This window comes from Chaetura pelagica, unplaced genomic scaffold, assembly GCF_000747805.2.
Source record: "Chaetura pelagica isolate M959 unplaced genomic scaffold, ChaPel_1.0 scaffold76, whole genome shotgun sequence".
Lineage (NCBI taxonomy): Eukaryota > Metazoa > Chordata > Aves > Apodiformes > Apodidae > Chaetura > Chaetura pelagica.
The window spans coordinates 8,347,889-8,366,307 of NW_009970723.1; the positions used below are offsets into that span (position 1 = coordinate 8,347,889).

General features: G+C 38.7%; 1 protein-coding gene across 1 annotated transcript; it reads right to left on the bottom strand.

Annotated features, from left to right (window-relative positions):
- Positions 1-2,721: 2,721 nt before the first annotated feature.
- MTERF3 (mitochondrial transcription termination factor 3) lies at positions 2,722-18,398 on the bottom strand (the record flags this gene model as incomplete). The annotated part of the gene is made up of 7 exons (XM_010006511.1): positions 2,722-2,975; positions 5,247-5,408; positions 8,887-8,958; positions 10,208-10,355; positions 14,639-14,828; positions 15,810-15,962; positions 18,110-18,398. Coding segments are annotated over 7 exons (1,209 nt in total), but the record flags the coding sequence as incomplete, so codon positions are not given.
- Between the last annotated feature and the right edge of the window lie 21 nt (positions 18,399-18,419).

The window sequence follows — 18,419 nt, forward strand, 5'->3', positions numbered from 1 at the left end:
CAGGCGCGTGCGCCGTGCGGGACCCGCCGGGCCGGGCTGGGCCGGGCCCCTCGGCCTGACCCGTGCCCGCCCCTCGGCCTGAGCCGTCCCCGCCCCTCGGCCTGAGCCGTGCCCGACGCTTGCACCGCTTTAGAATCAGTAATTTAGCCCAGAGAACGTAACGCTTGTTCCGAGCAGCATCACTCGCTGCCCTCGCAGCTTCCACAGTTCACCTGAACAGGCCCTGGGCGCAGATCAACCAGCCATCAAGGCAGCTCAACTGGTGTAACAGGGCGCTGTGAAGGCTCCTTAGAGTCAAACTGAGAGGTAAAGGTATTTGCTTGTAAAGCACAGCGAGCAAAGCACCAAGGCAGCCATAGAAGGAAGCAGGAACCTGTCCCTGCTCAGGTGTCCCAGGTGAGTGGCTGCTTTCTGAGGTGCAATCGGTGCCTCTCCCCAGCAGCTGCTTCAGACATGGTCCACTGCGTTTTAAAATAAGTAAGTACAGGGAATGGTTCTAGAAACGTTGGTAGAGCAGGTAATTTCAGTCACAAAAGCGTGTGGCTGCAGACAAGCAGCTGTGCATGGCAACAGAGAGCCAAGTGCCTTTGCCCTGCTGCTCCCAGCAAGCCTCCATTAATCAACGGGCCTAATCAAAGGCTGCCAGCCCTTATCAAGAACAGCAGCCTACAATAAGTTTGGTAATTTTAGGCCAAACATTTCTTCTATAGTTTGGTTTTTTTTTTCATCTTAAAGCCAAAAAGTATTTGGCACAATTCTCAAAAAGTTCATGTATGTTCCCCTTTCCTTTTAGCACTCCTGTAAAATCTCATGCTTCCTTTCTTCACAGTATTTCTGGGAAGCTATTTTGGCATAAGCTCACACACTTAACATTTCAAAGAAACTGGTTTAGTTCTGGCAGCAATGATTTTTACATTTAAAAATATTAAAGCAGTTAAAACTGGTTTAAGACATTCAAAATACCATATGTATTCTACAGTATAATTCATAATACAATGGTTTGTCACATGCTAATACAGAGCATTATAAGGACAGCAGAGTAGATCTGCAAAACAAAACTCTTTGCTTTGACATTATGAACCCACATACTTTCTATTAACATGAATTTTTACTAGAAACAGTAATTTTTACTAGATTGTTTGAAGATTATAGTTTGTTATTAGCATTTAATACAGTTGAAACCTAAGTAAGCATATCAAATGGATATTTTTATTTGAAAGGAAGGAATGGGGAAAGTATTTAGCTACCACTTTAGATTTAATATTCTGCAACTCAACCAAGAACAGGATTTCAAGTCATCTACCCAGACCCACAGAGTGGGAAACATGAGAACAGCAGACAAAAGAGAGCATCTCAGATACGTATTGCAGACAATGAATGTGGCTTTTTACTGTTTCTAGCCCCAGTAAATTGTTTTGCACCCTGCTTGTTCTGACAACATGCCTTTTCTTGGGTGATGTAATTCAAATCAGAAATTTTTATTTTGGATAAAAGACCCAAGTTGTGATCCAGAGATCACTACTATTCTCATTCTTTAAATGTCTCTTTCACCTTACTCTGTTTCCCACCTATTAGGGAAAGTTAACCTTTTGAATTTTGTTCTGTCTGCATACAGAATCTTCTTCAGGCTCTTACACCACTCTGACTCAAACTGGTATTTTAAACTCCAATACTAAGCTTTTAAAACCCTGAGACTTCTTCATTAAATAAGCTTAAATCCAAATGAAAACATCTGGATTTCAGTTCCCTGAACTATTTCAACAGAAAGAATGGAAACTTCTGAACAATAAACTATCAGACAGTTTGCATTTGGCTTTAGTCAGTTTCTTCACTTTGACCAAATGCACCATGAAGCATTTGATAATTCTGGATTAATGCAATTTGTTTACTGATAGGATTAAGTACTTTTAATACTCCCACAATTCCTAATATTAGCATTTACTTCAGTTGTTGCAACTGAGTAAGATAACTAAGTCTATACTACTGACTCTTTTCATATGGTTACTTATATACCAAAGCCACACAAATCTAATTGGGGTGGGGAAAAACTGCTTCCCCTTTTCGACAAGGGGAAAAGTGACTTAAAATACAACTATACACACCTCTGAAATCTAAGAGGATCTTATTTTCTTTGTATAATTTGCCTAGATTCTGTTTGCCAATTTTCATCAAACCACGTATCAGTGCACAGCAGTTTCACTGCTTCAGCAGCCAGCTTCACAAATAAACACTTCTGTAGCCTGTTGAAAATTTACTGTTTGTATGAGGGGCTTCATATATGTAACTGTGTATTTCTATCTACCATACAAGAAAAAGAATACCAATATTAGCTGATAAAAGCAGGTAATTATATCGCTTCTTCACTACTGCATTATCTTGTTCTAATTTTTAGGAGCGAGAGTGAGGGGGGAAGACAGAGGGTGAGACATGGAACAAGTCACTAGACAGTTTATTCAATAATTTCAGAGTTTGGAGAGATGAAAGAAAAAAAAAAAGAAGATTCCACTTTAATTTACTTCTGTTAGTGTGCTGTATCACTCTCAATTAAATTAGCAATTAGCAACAAGGATTGTATTAGTAGCAAACAACATATATTCACTTAATCATTCTGAAATACATTTGTAAGTCACCATAAAGCATAGTACTGTGAAACACTACATCCTACAGATGTTTCGTAAGTTTAAACCAGTAATTAAGAAGTTAAGAGACCATAAAGAAGAATAGTTTTATAAAATGTGTTTATTTCATAACTTAATTCTATTTTTTTTACATGTTACTAATTAAAGTGTTTTTAAGAATTTTTCAAAGTCCTGTATAGAAGCTTTGGCAATCTCTGTGCAAAACACCTCATCAGGCAAGGATACCAGCTGGTTCAGAGAGATGTAGCTGGGTTGTGCTGGGTCATACTGGGCTCTTCCCAAGAATGTAAGAAACAAATGTCTCTCTTTGATCCGTAATAGCTTTGAGTTGAAAACCTAAGAAAGAAAGGGATGAATCTTTTACATTGTCTAAAGTTTTGACTGATTAAAATTAGAGTATTTTTTAGACAAACTGAAAATCTAGGGTGAAAACAAATAATTTGCATCTTTTCTCTTAATTTATGTCAAACATCAGGTAGGTTATATTTACATAGAAATTGTCTAAATTCTAAACAAATGTTTCAATACAATATACTGCGGTACATACACAAAGGGAATCAGGGAGTGATACAACTCTCTTAAACATGACAGTTTTATATGGTAACTATGTTACTTTTGTGTAATCACAACCGAGAAAGTGCAGAGGAAACACTCAGAAGAGAAACAGGAAGGATCCCTAATAAGCACTTTCCCTATCAGAAGCTTTTATTTATACAGATTCAGATGCACAAGGAATAAACCAAATACTACAAATGAGTAAAATGCACAGTGGCAATGGAAATCGTGAGTAGCGGAATCTCCCATCATAACACAGCCAAAAGGCACAGGGGCATTGGTTCAAAACAACTGCTTGTCTTCTGCTGCACACCAATGCCTACCTTTAAAGATATCTGTCACAAAAAGAACTGTAGACAGTCAAAGGTGAGAACAATGATAAGGGAAATGTAAAATAAATCAGTGAATCTAAAAAGAGATAGAAATGGGGAAGACAAGATGCACAGTTAAGAAGTCTTAAAAGCACGAGATCAAACTGCATTTCTGAGTAGTACAGCTGAAGAGAGAGAAGCTGCTGTAGAGAAGATACTGGTGAAAACAAAGATGCTAGAGCAATCAAAGCAAGCATTCTACTAAAAGGAAGAGACTACACCACTGAAGGAAGGACTCAATGAGAACACAAACTAATTTGAACTAGGACAGAAAGGAAAACTACCATTTCTCCTCTGCCTCCCTTGAATTTTAAAGGGAAGTCAGAAGACAGGGGAAGAAATCCTAACCTGTTTATGGAGCTAGCTGACAGGAAGGATGGTTACAACAGCAGCTGTAAAATTGGAGATTATTTAGGAAAAAAATAAATCCTGTATGCCTCTTCTTTTTAGCATTATGATAATTCAGGATAGAAGCAAGAACAGGTGGAGACAAATACACATTTGTGAATGCATGAGTTAATGGCCACACCATATACAGACTGAGTTACTCTAGCCATATGATGGGATTCAGTTTTTGAGGATGGAAGGGAAGAACCATGGAAGAGACAGGGTGACTGCATCAAGAACAAGGAGCAGCGTAAACTCCCCACTTATCCTTCCAAACAAAGGGAAAACAAATAAAGAGGAGAACTACAACAAAGCCATCAATAAGACAACTAAGAAGGAAGTGAATGAGACTTTGGTCATTTACAGGTCAAGGATGTCAGAAGTGACACACGGTCTGGAGTTATAGCAAGCATCCTTGTTAAGTAAAGGCACATTAAATAGCAAGATAAGTAATAAAAATCCCAGGGAGCAGTTTTATTTCCCTGTATTTTCACCTTTTAGCCAGTTAGATAAGACAGTTAAGATTCCCTAGTAGACTTGCTTTAGGAAAAACAGTTATTGCAGTTCAGAAGCTTTAATTGTGCTTTCTTTTTTTCCTTGTAAGAAGCTAGTGTGGCTGCATGTCAATACTGGATGGAGTGAGTAATGGTTTCACCTTTTAATTTGTGATGAAATAACAGTAATGAGGGGACAGAAAAAAACCCAAAATAGTAATCAAGAAACCAATCTATTTTCACTCCTTTGATTTTTTAGCTATTGCTGCAGCAATACAAAGATAAATGAGAATGTGATTGCCTAATGGACAAAGATTTTCTTATCTTCATTATATTTACAGATCCTAATACCTATAAAATGTATTTATATAGATTATATATATAATATACTAGACAAATCTGACAGAAATTGTTTTATATATATGTTATCTAATTAACAGACGTTCTGAATCATCTGTCTTCCCTTGTGCCTCTTAGCTAGATGAGGTTTCAGGACAAGGAATCCCTAAGCAGACATGAATCCAGAAAAGATAAGCATGACCACTTCAGTTGAAAACCTAAAAATTTACGGGGGGCAGTGTTGTCACATGTGCCAGGGGGAGAAGATGGGCACTTCCACACTGGAATCCTCAGTGGTTGCTGAACTGGTAATAAAAGTGATCCTGATTAGGAGTAAAAGCGACAGAAAACTTGAAGAATTTATATGTCCTGCATACAGTGAGGCTCCACCTTCATCACCAAACTAGTGAAAAAGCTGTGCAGAAAGAACCTAAAATTTACTTCCAGATTTAACAGCTCACCTGAGGAAAGCAAGTCAGCATGTGGTGGGGAATGCCCATTATGTTGTGTAAGTAGTCAAATGTCTGTCTGAGTCTCTTCTTACTTGCAGTTAAAATCTTGGGCGTTTTAAACACAATCTCTTGAATTTCATTATGTTTAAAACCAAGTTCAATCTGACAAACCTGAAAAAGAGCACAATTTTATCTTCAAAAGCCAGTTACAGCAAACAGCTTAGTTTAATATGCCACTGAAATAAACTAATGCAAAATTATCCTATGCTTTGTCACACAGAGGCAAGAATATATAATACCCACAATACCAGTTCCTCTCAAGTTAGACAGTGCAAATTATTTATCTTCCTGGATTAAAGTGTAATTTGCTTACAGAGTATCCTGCAGTAAAGAGGACTTCTGCAAATGCTATGTATTTTTCAGCTTGTCTGAGATTTGAACAAAAAAGCTGTGCTTCAGTACTCATGGCAGTTACTAGCACAAAAATTCTCCCCCAAGTCTTTTATCAGTTTCAATACTGAGCTGTCAAAAGAGACCGACTTTCTGGTTGTGGAGCTGTTGAGCTCTGTAAAACACAGCAATCAAATAGCTAGTGACTACTTTTGTTAATGCACTATTTCTTTTGCTAATGTAGCCAAGTTTTATTTTTATATGAAGGAGTATAATTTCAGTCCTTTAGTCTCCAAATAAAGTCTGTTGAATCTGAAAATGATGTGTAGAATATGAGGTGCGTTCAATTTATTTTACATTTGGTTAATGTCTAAAGTAAGATGTCTTTTTCAGAGACTGCCTCGTCTTCAATTATGGTTTCCCAAAAGGAAAATAAAACACATTTTTTCAATAAAATCATGAGTACTCCTCCCAAAGTGCAGAATGGCAAGCAGTCCATTGAGTTGTTGAGAAAGGAATTCAGCATACAAAAGCGTCTGGTAACTCAGCCGTTTCTTCTATCCTCCAGTGACATTTACAAGCAGCTTGTTTTCAGTCATGGACAGTGCAAATTATTTATCTTCCTGGATTAAAGTGTAATTTGCTTACAGAGTATCCTGCAGTAAAGAGGACTTCTGCAAATGCTATGTATTTTTCAGCTTGTCTGAGATTTGAACAAAAAAGCTGTGCTTCAGTACTCATGGCAGTTACTAGCACAAAAATTCTCCCCCAAGTCTTTTATCAGTTTCAATACTGAGCTGTCAAAAGAGACCGACTTTCTGGTTGTGGAGCTGTTGAGCTCTGTAAAACACAGCAATCAAATAGCTAGTGACTACTTTTGTTAATGCACTATTTCTTTTGCTAATGTAGCCAAGTTTTATTTTTATATGAAGGAGTATAATTTCAGTCCTTTAGTCTCCAAATAAAGTCTGTTGAATCTGAAAATGATGTGTAGAATATGAGGTGCGTTCAATTTATTTTACATTTGGTTAATGTCTAAAGTAAGATGTCTTTTTCAGAGACTGCCTCGTCTTCAATTATGGTTTCCCAAAAGGAAAATAAAACACATTTTTTCAATAAAATCATGAGTACTCCTCCCAAAGTGCAGAATGGCAAGCAGTCCATTGAGTTGTTGAGAAAGGAATTCAGCATACAAAAGCGTCTGGTAACTCAGCCGTTTCTTCTATCCTCCAGTGACATTTACAAGCAGCTTGTTTTCAGTCATGTAGTGGGTGTGCTTGCCAGTCAACATAACCAGACTTTCAAGTCCAACTCAGGTACTTCAGCTGGCAAAAAGGTGGTGCTTTTTGTTTTTTCAGTTTGATGTGCCAAGACTGCAGCTCCTTTCCAAAACTTCCTGACAAATACAAAGTCAACGGCTTAGAATCTGCATTTTGATGCTACCTTAGGACTTCCAAATCCTTACAGGGAATTGTTTCTAGAGGTGACTTTAAGCACACCTCTCAACTCCTGGTTCTTCCTTATCTGCTTTATAAATATTTGAGCATCACAAGAAATACTGATCAACTCAGACAGCATTCAAGTATGAAGAGATGTGTTTGCACTTCACTGGTGTCTTCCACCACCTGGATCTGAGTTGGCAGGGGTAACTTACTGCATTAAGATACACAACCGAGAGTAAGACCTGATGTTAAATCAGGGGAGATACATATATAGCTGGCCCCACTGTAAAGGTAATTGTGGCAATAATCTTGAGCTTTTATCTCCTTCCCTATGAAATGGACCAGCTCTCTCTTGACACTAATGGTGAGCTCAATGTAAGTTGCTTTGACTGCGCTCAGTTGGCAGCAAACATATTTCATATTCAGTGACCCTCTAGACCACATCTGCTGATGTCCTTATTGTGTGAACCACAGCAACACTCAACATACTCTGCATGATACCCACAACAAGCAGTGTCAATACAAACTTTCCAGTTTTCCCATATCAGTGACTCTCTTAATTGTGTTTGATGAAACCTTCAGTGGATGTAAGAAGCCATTCTTCAGCTCATTTAGTCCATGACTGCTATCTTTTAACAACCAGTATCATCTGGACCAGCAGTTTTAAGTAACAGCCCACTCATAATGAGGGACACCACCAGATCACTTCTGAACTGCTGCTATATGGTTTCTCTGTCTGAGTATTGCCTGCCCACCACCAGCTTAGGACACAGAGGTCTGAACCCAAGTGCTGAATCTGAGACATCCAACCTCCTGGAATGCTGCAGCTATTAAGTTATCAGCAGATTCAAATAGTGAGGACCTAAAAATCCTTTCTTTCACTCTAGAACATGTTAAAAATAAGGATGCTACACTATACACTTTTTGATAGATAGACAAGATAATCATATAGAAGTGAGGATTTTAAAACCACATTCATTATAATATACCAAATCCCTACCCTGTGGAAACAATATTCATTAAAAGGAAAGCACTATTAATTGGAACAATCTGCTACTTTCCAGTCTCCTCCCTTACCACACACACATTTCAGACTGGAAGATTCCCAGTGTTTAATAGTTTCAGAACAGTGGGTCTGTCTAAAAATTATATATTTTAATTCATAGTTATGCGTTATAGGATAATAGGATTTCATAAATTGTTACACTACATCATGCTCTTTGGCCTAGATAGCTTTAGAGCACAATAATTAAACCAATACATAGTTACATTTTCAAAGGGGAAAGGAGTCCCTGTGGGTTTGAAGTTATTTACCCAACAGTTGTTAATAATGACCATCTGCTATCAGACAATAGGTGTCAAATGCACATTTTGGCAGACTAGCTACCTGCCAAGAGGAAAATAATCAACTGCACATTTCTTGCTCCTAAATCCTCATGGTGATCCAAGTTAGCAAAAAAACATATTAATTAAGAAAAAAAAGGAGCAAGCAGGCCCTATTTTTCACTCACTGTAAAGAAAGGAGTAACAATTTGTGTCATCAGATAGCAACTTTTGGCAGGAAGGGATACAGATAAAGTTTCTAACCTACATTGGATTAGAAGACAGAGTAAGATACTGCTCCATGTATGCTATAAGCTTGCAAGGTATAGGAGAAAAGAAAATGTTTGGCAAAATGCTCTGTTATTTTGTGTCTTCACTAAAATTGTATCATTAAATCTGTCTGTACAGGATTGTCCTCCAGGAGTTATCCTCTCTCAACTCTTAAACTATGCGGATATACAATATACACTTCCAATATCTACTAATAAGCTCACCTGGAGATTTTCTTTTACAGGCTCTAATTTGCCAGTCAGTAGCCTTGGAAGACGAATTACCAGATCCTTTGTCTACAATCAGGGAAAACACACAAAGGAAAGATGGTTAGTAAAAGCTTGTTTGTGAATCGATCTGTGAAAGAAAGTGATCTCATATAAACTTATTATTTTTTTTTCCAGTTGGAAGAAGGATGCACTTTCAATTGCATTTCATTTTATCTCTACCCAAAGATGAGTTTGCATGAAACAGCAACATATTGAGCTGCAAAAAGTTACTCAAATATGTTCGTTTGGAAAATTACTTAGCTGTTGGGAAACAGAGCTGAAGAGGGAGTAAAACAGTACAAAAAAATAGAAAACATGCTCAAGTGCCCAACCACTCTCAGTTCTCAAGTTAAAAAAAATAAATAAATAAAGGTGGGAAGAAACAAGTTAACAAAACACTACTTGATAGAGACTATAAGGGGATTTTTGAGCTGTAGTGGTATTTGTCTACCTCGGGATCTGGTTAGACCACAGTATTACAACAATACAACACATTACTCCACATCCCCTAATCCATGTGATTACTTGTAATTAGCTCTCAGCAGTAGGCTGTGACTAAACCCTCTTCCTGAGAGGTCTCTCACCTCAAGCCTGGAAAGGCCAGGAACAGGCACTGCAGCAGCTGTAACTGTTCAGAAAGTAGAAGCCAACAGAAGAACACCAATTTCCACTTAAAACATAACACTTGTTACAATCCCCAGCTACCGCAGGGAACAACTAACAGTGCCCGCTTACTCTGACAAACTCCAGCTACAACCTCCTCTGAAAGCATGGTGCTAAATATCTCCTAAGCACTTCATGTGGTAAGCACTCTCACAGGAAAATCCAGGGCTTAGCCCTGGTGATCTAAGCATATGATTTGACATTTAGTTTGATACGATATTCAGAGACTAGATTATTTTTTCATGCATGAGTTAAGTGTGTTACAGTATCCTGAAGAGATTAGGAGAGCCAATTAATTTTCTAGAAGTTAAAAAGGCTGCTTACTGTTCCAGCTATGGATTCAGTCCTCTGACCCACCACGTGATAAAAATGGACACACACATGCTTTTTTGAAGATAACCTGCAGCAGATCATCTTCAACCTTTGAATGTTAGATGTCCATATTACCTCTACAGACTATTAAAGTCATGGTATCCTTCTGTAACTCAGTGTTAACCATTGGAAACGTCACTAATGTTTGTGAATAGCTTCCAAACACTTGAAGTATTTGTGTTCCAAGGCCCTACTATTTTAATTTACAAAGCACCTAAAGACTTCAGTGTATAATCTTTACCTTTTTTACGCTGAGGCCAAGTTCCTTTTTGAAGAAAGCCAGTCTGTTATCCAGTCTTTCCACTGAAAACAACAGCAAATATGGAGCTCTTGAGACCATCTGAGCAATTTCTGCTGTACCAAATTTTTTTGATTTTAGGTAAGCCACTCTAGAAAGAGAACAAAAACAAAATAAAACCCAGTGATGAAAATTTTATTGCTTCCATTTATTCAGTACATGCTTAAATTCCTCAGTGATATCTTATAAACAGACAGATGTTCTAGCATTAACATGCAACCCTGCCAAAAATAATTAGGGTGAAATCTGTAGTTATCATAAAAGCAAAATACCATCCCTTCCAATTAATTAGAAGTAAAATAAATCTCAGAGCAGAATGTCAATACTGAAGACAGATTTTAATTCCTTCCAGCTGTACTTAAGCAGATAACTATGTTAACCTATGTTTAACTACCAGCCTGTTTCCTAGATTGCAAACACATTAATAGATCATCATAGGGTATGGACAAGAAGACATATACAGCCTTTTGCTATTTTAATGAATTCCATTTCTACTGCTGAAAGAACAGAGTAGTATACCTCATACATCCCTGTTTTGCCAATAGCACTGGAGTAGAAATATCATACAATAATGCCATCTGTAGAGACATTGTCCAAAGACATTTCTAAATCAACTGAAGTTACTTTTGTTACAATAGGTCCCTACTTTCAGTCACTGGTCCACAGATTCAGTTTCAGAACACCTGGCTGTCAGAAAGGAGGAGTTGACCAAAGTTTTTATGTTTAACAGTTTTGGGTTGTTTGGTGTTTTTTTTTCTCTTTCCAACTCAAAACTTTTTCCAAACTTTTTTGAATTCAGTTAAAGTGAAATCCTATTTCAAGTGCTACTAGCAGTAGATTATTACTGCAGCTCCCAGAAAACTTAATGGAGGGAAATACAGCCCACAAAATAGAGACATGATTAATCCACATGCCATCATTTAGCAAAAAGAAGAAAGAAAAAAAGCACATTTTGAAAATATTTGCTTTGGTTATAGGTAAGCAGATTCAGAAGTATTTTCTGTCAAGTGAACTTAGAGCATAGAAGAACTGAATTTATCTGGCAGTAATTAAGATACTAAATAAATTGCAGAATATTTTGCAGAGGAAGATATTCAGCAAAAGATAGGCTGTGTATTAAATCTAATCTTGTGGAGATTAAAAATACCTTCCAGTCACTACAACCTCTTTCCACAAACCCTCAAAAGTGAAGTCATCACAAGCCAAAACCCCCTAGATAGAAGATCAAAGAACCAGCTCTGAAGGACCAGTCCCCTAATGCAGCAGCCATCTCAACACAGAATGTAGCAACCTAGGCTCCAGGTAACATTGATGGAACTGGCTGCAGGAGCCTCAGAGACAAGGAATTCGGAGGGGAAGAAATGCAGAACATAACAATACACAATGGCCCTTCAAAAATTATCCCATTATATTTTGAATGCTGCAACTTGGCTACACTATACGTTTTCCAGTCAATTTTTCAAGGGTGCAACTGCCAAGCATCCTAGGAACATAGCTAAAAGGGCAAATTAAAAATAAAACCTTTTGGTTAGCCTGACCCCTCTCCACTTGTTTTCTGTTAACAAGTCATTAAGATTCACACCTGAAGAATTTCTTTGCATCCTAAAAAGGCAGGAAGGTTAAAAGAGGGATGGGAAGATTGTGATAATCTGATTCTAGAAACATATATTAAAGAAGCATAATTATGTAACCTGACCAAGGTTGGAGATAAGTTTGAGAGTGTTAGCTCTCATTCTGTTACAGGGGTCAGCAGTTCTATGTAGCATGTTAACAGTTTTAAGTCATCATTAACAATACCATAAAACAAAGCATCTGGTGCAGCTGCAGTGCAGACACTGATTTGCAACTGTCAGAATTGTTATGAATTATGGAATGTTTTGACTTTTACAGTGTTTATCTGAAGTCAAGTGCCAAATCTATTGAAATTTGTGTTTTGTTTCCTGGCAACCTGGAATCCATAGCAATAAAACATTCCAGAGTGATGTAACCAATACCATGTCCATCTGCACAGAAGTGTTTATGCAAAGGTGATACTCGGCTTTAAAAAGACAGCTATCAGACACATTCACTTCACAGCCTGCTATACACCTGCCATGGTACACTTACTTTAAAGCTTGCAGGAGAGCATTCACCAGAGCCAGAGATAAGCTTACTGAAAAAAATGAAGCTGCAGGAAACGTTCAGCCCCTACTTTGCTAACCAGGCAGTCCCACAGGACACTCACTGAAAATCTGACTTTGCAGGAGAGTTAGAATGTTAGAGTTTATCATAGCAAAAAATAGTCTCTTCAGAAGAGTACAAGCAACTCTGACATTTAGACTCAAAACTAATGCTGAAAAATGACAAAGGTTCTTTTTGGATTTATTTTTTCCTGAAAGGCTGCTTATTGCACAGGAGGATGGAAGAACAGAGGAGAATGAAGAAAAGTCAGGTCTGTGTTAGACATGAGTCTACTAATGTGTTTGTTTCCAAAAAGCCATATTTTCAGATATCTGCCTTGGACAGCTACTGCGTGCAAGAGCCAAGCAGAAAGACTTTCTTTTCTGGACTTTTTAAAGAACAAGATGTTTTGAGTTCATTACAAAGTGCATACACACACACAGTTTGTTCTGTAGAAGAACTGCTAAATTATTGCAAGCCTGTCCGGAGTAATTTTAAAAGTCCATTTCCCTGCAATTTTTTTTCTATGATCAACACACCTAATGGAAGTATGAATCAAAAGTATAGTAATTCCTTTTCAGAATCAAAATTCTTATAGGTACACATGAAACTGATATGATACATGAGTAAAGAAAGCTAGGATCTCTGACTTCAAGGCACAGATAACTGGAAAAAAAACCTCACAACCAACCAAAAAACACACACAGATAAGAGGAAAAAAGGAAAAAAATAAGAAAAAAGTACACCCCATAGTCTGGTGCTGATACCTGAAAACTCATGTCTCAGTGGGATCCCAACTGCAAAAATCTGGCAAAGGAATACAGAGCAGCTGTTTGTACCCATAAACCAACAAGAAGGAAGACTGGAATGCAGTTACAAGTCACCACACCATTCCTCTAGGGTAAAACACCCTTGCAAAAAGTGACTGTGGATTAATGAAAATATGGGCTCAATACCTACATTAAGTTATTTCAGATAAACAAAGAATTAATTATTATTTAAAACAATACATTTATATTATTACAGTGCATTATTTCAAAAGATCTTGATTTTAATTCCAGTTATTTAACTTTAGGAGGATTTTTCTTTAGAAGTTAATGGCTTTCTGCCACAAATACAAACCTCATCTTTAAAGCTCTAGAAATAGTCCCCCAAAGTTAACAATCCAAGAACACTAAGGACAGGCTTCAGTGAAGAGACACTGCCAATTACAAGCATAAAACCACAACCTGACCAGCATCAGCACAAGCATCTCAATCTCTGCAGGATGAAGTCCAGCACTCTAGCTGACTGAAGGAAAAGTAAAAATCTGCACTCATGTGGGCAAGGTGCACACCCATGTGACAAAACAGAACAAAAGGGGTTAATTTCCAACAGAAGAATGGATTGCTGCTATCCATAATGTCTTAGACCATGCCACACCCACAAACACAATGACTTCTCTTTAAAAAAGAAAAAGAGAAAGAATTCCACCCTTGGTGTTTTTGGAAACTACAGTAATAACATTAGAAAAAACTGACTAAAAACCAAACTCCACAGGGCAGCTAACTAAATAAGCTTTGGTCTAAAATACTAAATCTTCTTGAGAGAGTGGTATTTACCCTTGTGCACAGACAAGCTGGGTGACACTGAGGAACTGTCTAGGGCCTTACAAGTCTGACCACACACAAAAATTAGTCCATTGTTGTCTTGTGCTCAGTTTGAGCTGGACCACAGGAAAACTTGTCACCAAAATCTTCTACTGCTATTAGAAATAAACACAGAAGAGATATGGTCTGCTTTTTTTAGTGCTGACCTTACAAGGTTTGGGTAGACATATCCTCTAGAAGAGCGGTTTCAAGGCACTTCCACTGAAGAGATTAATATTGGTTACAAATGGAGGTTACAAGTTTAGGTAAAGCCTCAGGAACCAACATTTTGGAATCTAAGATGACAGAGTGGCCTAGCAAGTGACCTAGAATGACAAGCTGCTTCCTCTGTGGCAGAGACAGGGATAAGCAGTTAAATTTGTTAATGGACAGTTTTCAGGTGAATCAGGGCACTTCTGATACCACCAGTTAATGCTGACTGATGGGAAGGCACAGTAATATGGAGCCAGGGATCGAGTAAGAAAGGAAGCAGCAGCAACACAGGTTCAGACAAGGTTAAGGCAACTGGGAAACCTGATCTTCAAGATGAGGGGCTTAATATCCTGCTGCTATTTGAAAGGCTTACCTGGTTTCTAAAGCTTCCAGATCTTCAGCAAGGATGTATGGATTTTTGGTCAGGAATGATCCCAGCTGATCGTCTTCTACACCCACATCCTTAAGAAACAGAAGTATTTTTCTTATATCTTTTTCAAAGTCCAAGGTCAGTAAAAGTTGACCTGCCTTTTGACGTTTTTCCACCTGGGATAAGTCAACTCCTACAACAAACAAAATTAGGTATTGTTTTAATTAAACACAGCCCCTACTTCCTGTAAATTTTTCAAGAAGACGTTGAAATTTACAGGACTGTTTTTTTGTTGGTTTTTTTCACTGATTTAGCATGCTTCAGTTGCTCAACACAGCAAAGTCACAACACCTGGTATATTGTAGAAAGATTCCACATAAAACAAGCAGTCATTTTAGTTGCTTTTCCTAAGTTTATTTTTTGAAGGAAGACATGTGCAGTGAATCCTGCATGTGAGGAATCAAGTACACTAGCATGTGCCACATGTAGAGACCTACTCTTGTTGCACAGAAATACCTGTGCAAGGAATTCCTAACTCCACTATGCAAAGGAAGGGGACAGTTTTGCAGTGAAGTGCCTTTTGTTCACACACAGCAATTCCTTACTGCACAGAACCAGATCTTCTCCTCTCAAATATTTATTTCTCCAACCTCCTTCTAGTGTTCCTTGCACTTTCGGGAAACAAGGAGGCAACCAGTAATCCTTGCACAGTCCAAGTTCTTTTTGATGAGAACTAATGTTGTCTTCCGTACCTTTCTCCTTGCCTCTCCAGTTTACTTTGCCCCATTTTCAAGACTCTGCACAGCAACCACTCCCCTTGCTTCTAAGGACTGAGAGCTGCAATCTCTTTTGCAGCAAATTAAAGCATCCTTAGCCAGCCCAAAGTAAGAGACACCAATCAAGTTACACAAAGTGCTCCCCACCTCCAGAAGCTGCAGGACATGGCCCCTTATAGCATATACAGTACTAAGGGACTAACACTAGTCAGCCCTGTCTTCAACTAATATGGCATTGCTATGAATCATGCAGTCCCCTTTTTTTTTTTTCCATTTACCCTGGATAACATTCTACTATTCCTACTTTCAAATTTACAAGGCAGCCAGTAAGATTAAAACATGAATTATTGAATCTCCAGAGCCCCAGATACAGGCAGACCACATCATATCATACATACCTAGGTGGACAAGTTTTGCCAGAGTTTCTGAGTGATCAACATAATCTCGGAGCGTGGAAGACTGAAGGGGAAGAATTGGTTCTGCAATGATCTGCACAGCTTCTTCCTCAGAAATCTGCTCCAAAGCAGATGAAGGTGGGATGTCATCCCAGTCTAAGAAACAAATATAGAAGACCCAGATGCATTTAGTGAAAGACAAAGCTGCTGCCACAATATACTATATAGATCTCTAAAAATATATTTCAAAATGCAAGAATACTGTGCATGAGATGACCAGCCAACCTATTGCTATTTGAAAACATAGGAAAATACAGATTCTACTCCCATTTTTTGTCTCTGTTCCATCTCCATGTCAGTGGCCATCAACTCTTGCTCAGGCGACCCAATCTAAGCATAGTACCCAGCAAACCTGCCTTCAGTCTGTTGCCTTGATCACTGCAGACAACAGATAACATCACTTTCCTAAAAAAGAATCTTCTTTCATGTCTCCACAAATGCCTGATCATTTCCAGATCAAAGGCTATTGCAATTATTATTTTCCATAACCTGACGAGCCCACTACTTTGTGTCTCTTCTGAATCTGATGCCTGAACTGCAGTTGTTTTAACTTTGAAGGTATTTCACAGCCAACTCCAACCAAGCTATCATGTCTTATCCATTACAGAATGGCTTCTGACTGCCACCACCTCTCACAGCTAAAGAAATCAAGCTCCATTTCCTACTCTGTAAGGTTTCCAAATAAACACCATTATGCTTGTTTTCTCTTAAGTGTTACAAGTCACAGAGCTCAGCATCTTTCAAAAATACATTTCCCTAAACTGATCTATTTTTCCAATGACAGGTGTTCACAGTAGCTAGATCAAGAATACTGTTTTGCAGGATGACTGCTTGCATGTACTTCAATTATGAAACTGACTGCTGACCTAATTATAAACTCTTCAGGATGGGGATTTTCTGTGTCTGTACCTTTGCACAATGACTTCCTAGAGACTGGGGTAACTCTCTTCTGTATCAAGAAGACAAAGCCACACCAGAACTACGAAGATAAGTTCCACAATAAGTAGGATGATTCTAATGTTCCAGGAATGGTTGCACAGACTAGCTCAATAATTGTTGAAGGTCTTGCCACATCTCAACGACTCAGAAACAAAAGTGTTTTTAGCAACAGTTACACCTTAAACAGTAATTAAGAACTCTCTAGGAATCTCTATGGATATCAAGTATTTCCTTCCAACTTGTTGAGAACTGAACCAATATACACCAAGGTCCACTCTGGAAGCACAAATGCTCTTCTGTTTTTTTGCTACTTTAAGCTCCTCAAACCTCCTATCAGGTTGATACAACCCACCTAAAGTTACAAACAAAGTTAGCAATTACATTTTTTCCATTATATACACTGCCAACTGGGCAAAATGCTCCACACACACACATATATAAAACTAAGTCTGCTGGCAAATAAAAATCTGGCACATAGATAAACTGCACTGCAGGTGCAAACACATAGGAGTTGGCTGACCTGTCAGTTCTGGTGCAGCACTGTTTCCAGAACCAGCTGCACAAACACAGAGATCTCAGTTGCAGCTCTGAGCCACCCCAAAAATAAGCTCTGTAGGATCCAAGTTGGCTGGACTCAAAGCTGAATCTGAACATACAAGACAATTTAGTAATCCAGAGTTAAGTTTCCTCAGCATACTAGAATAATTTTCTAAGCTTGGTGTGTTTTTTTTAACCTCAGATATAAAAGTAGAGAAATGGGAGACAATTTCCTCAGGGTAACAACACCAAGGTGACCTTGTATCCATCTCCTTTCCTCAAGAGACAGTTGGATGAGCATTTCTCACCCAGAGACTGCTTAAGCAGGCTTCCCACTGCTGCCTCCTGATGTTCACCTCCCATCACTCAAACGGGCTGGTTTGTGCCGTTGAGTCTGAGCTGCTTCCCCAACACCTGCTTAAAAAACTTCACGAAAATTCAACCAACCTCTTTATTGTGCACCAGAAAAACTATGCAGGCAAGGCAAATGCTCAGCTGCTACACATAAGTTAAGAGAAGAAAAGCCCTTCAAACAGCAGCTTCAGATCGACATGTCTACCCAAAACATTATTTTATTTCAACTTGAAAGTATTCTTTATGTGCTAGAGGGACCACAGGAATTCTGTGTTAACTACTGGGATAAAAAACAGTGAAAGTAAGGAAGTTCAGACAGATAATTTAGATAAACAGGCCAAAAAAGTAAGAACTAAGAGTAATACATACTGAAAGCATCAGTTGGGAGAAATGGTATCCCTAAGGTCTCTTACCTTCATACAGTATTTTTGCATTTGGGTCAGGTAATATTTCTGCTTTTACTTGTTCCTGTTTCAGTGGTGAAGGCAAGTTACTTTCGGGAGAAGAAAAGGATGCATCCTTGGCACTGTCAGGCGAAGAACAGCTTCCTACAGATAGATGCCTGCACGCCTGCAATCTCCACGCGAGAACTTCATTTCTACAGGGCAGCAGGACCAGAGGGAAAAGCCCTTGCCCGGCCCGTGCGGGGCTGCTGCGGGCCCGCAGCCCCCGGGGAGCCGCGGGCAGCAGGCAGCGCCAGCGGGGGGCCGCCCGAGGCCACCA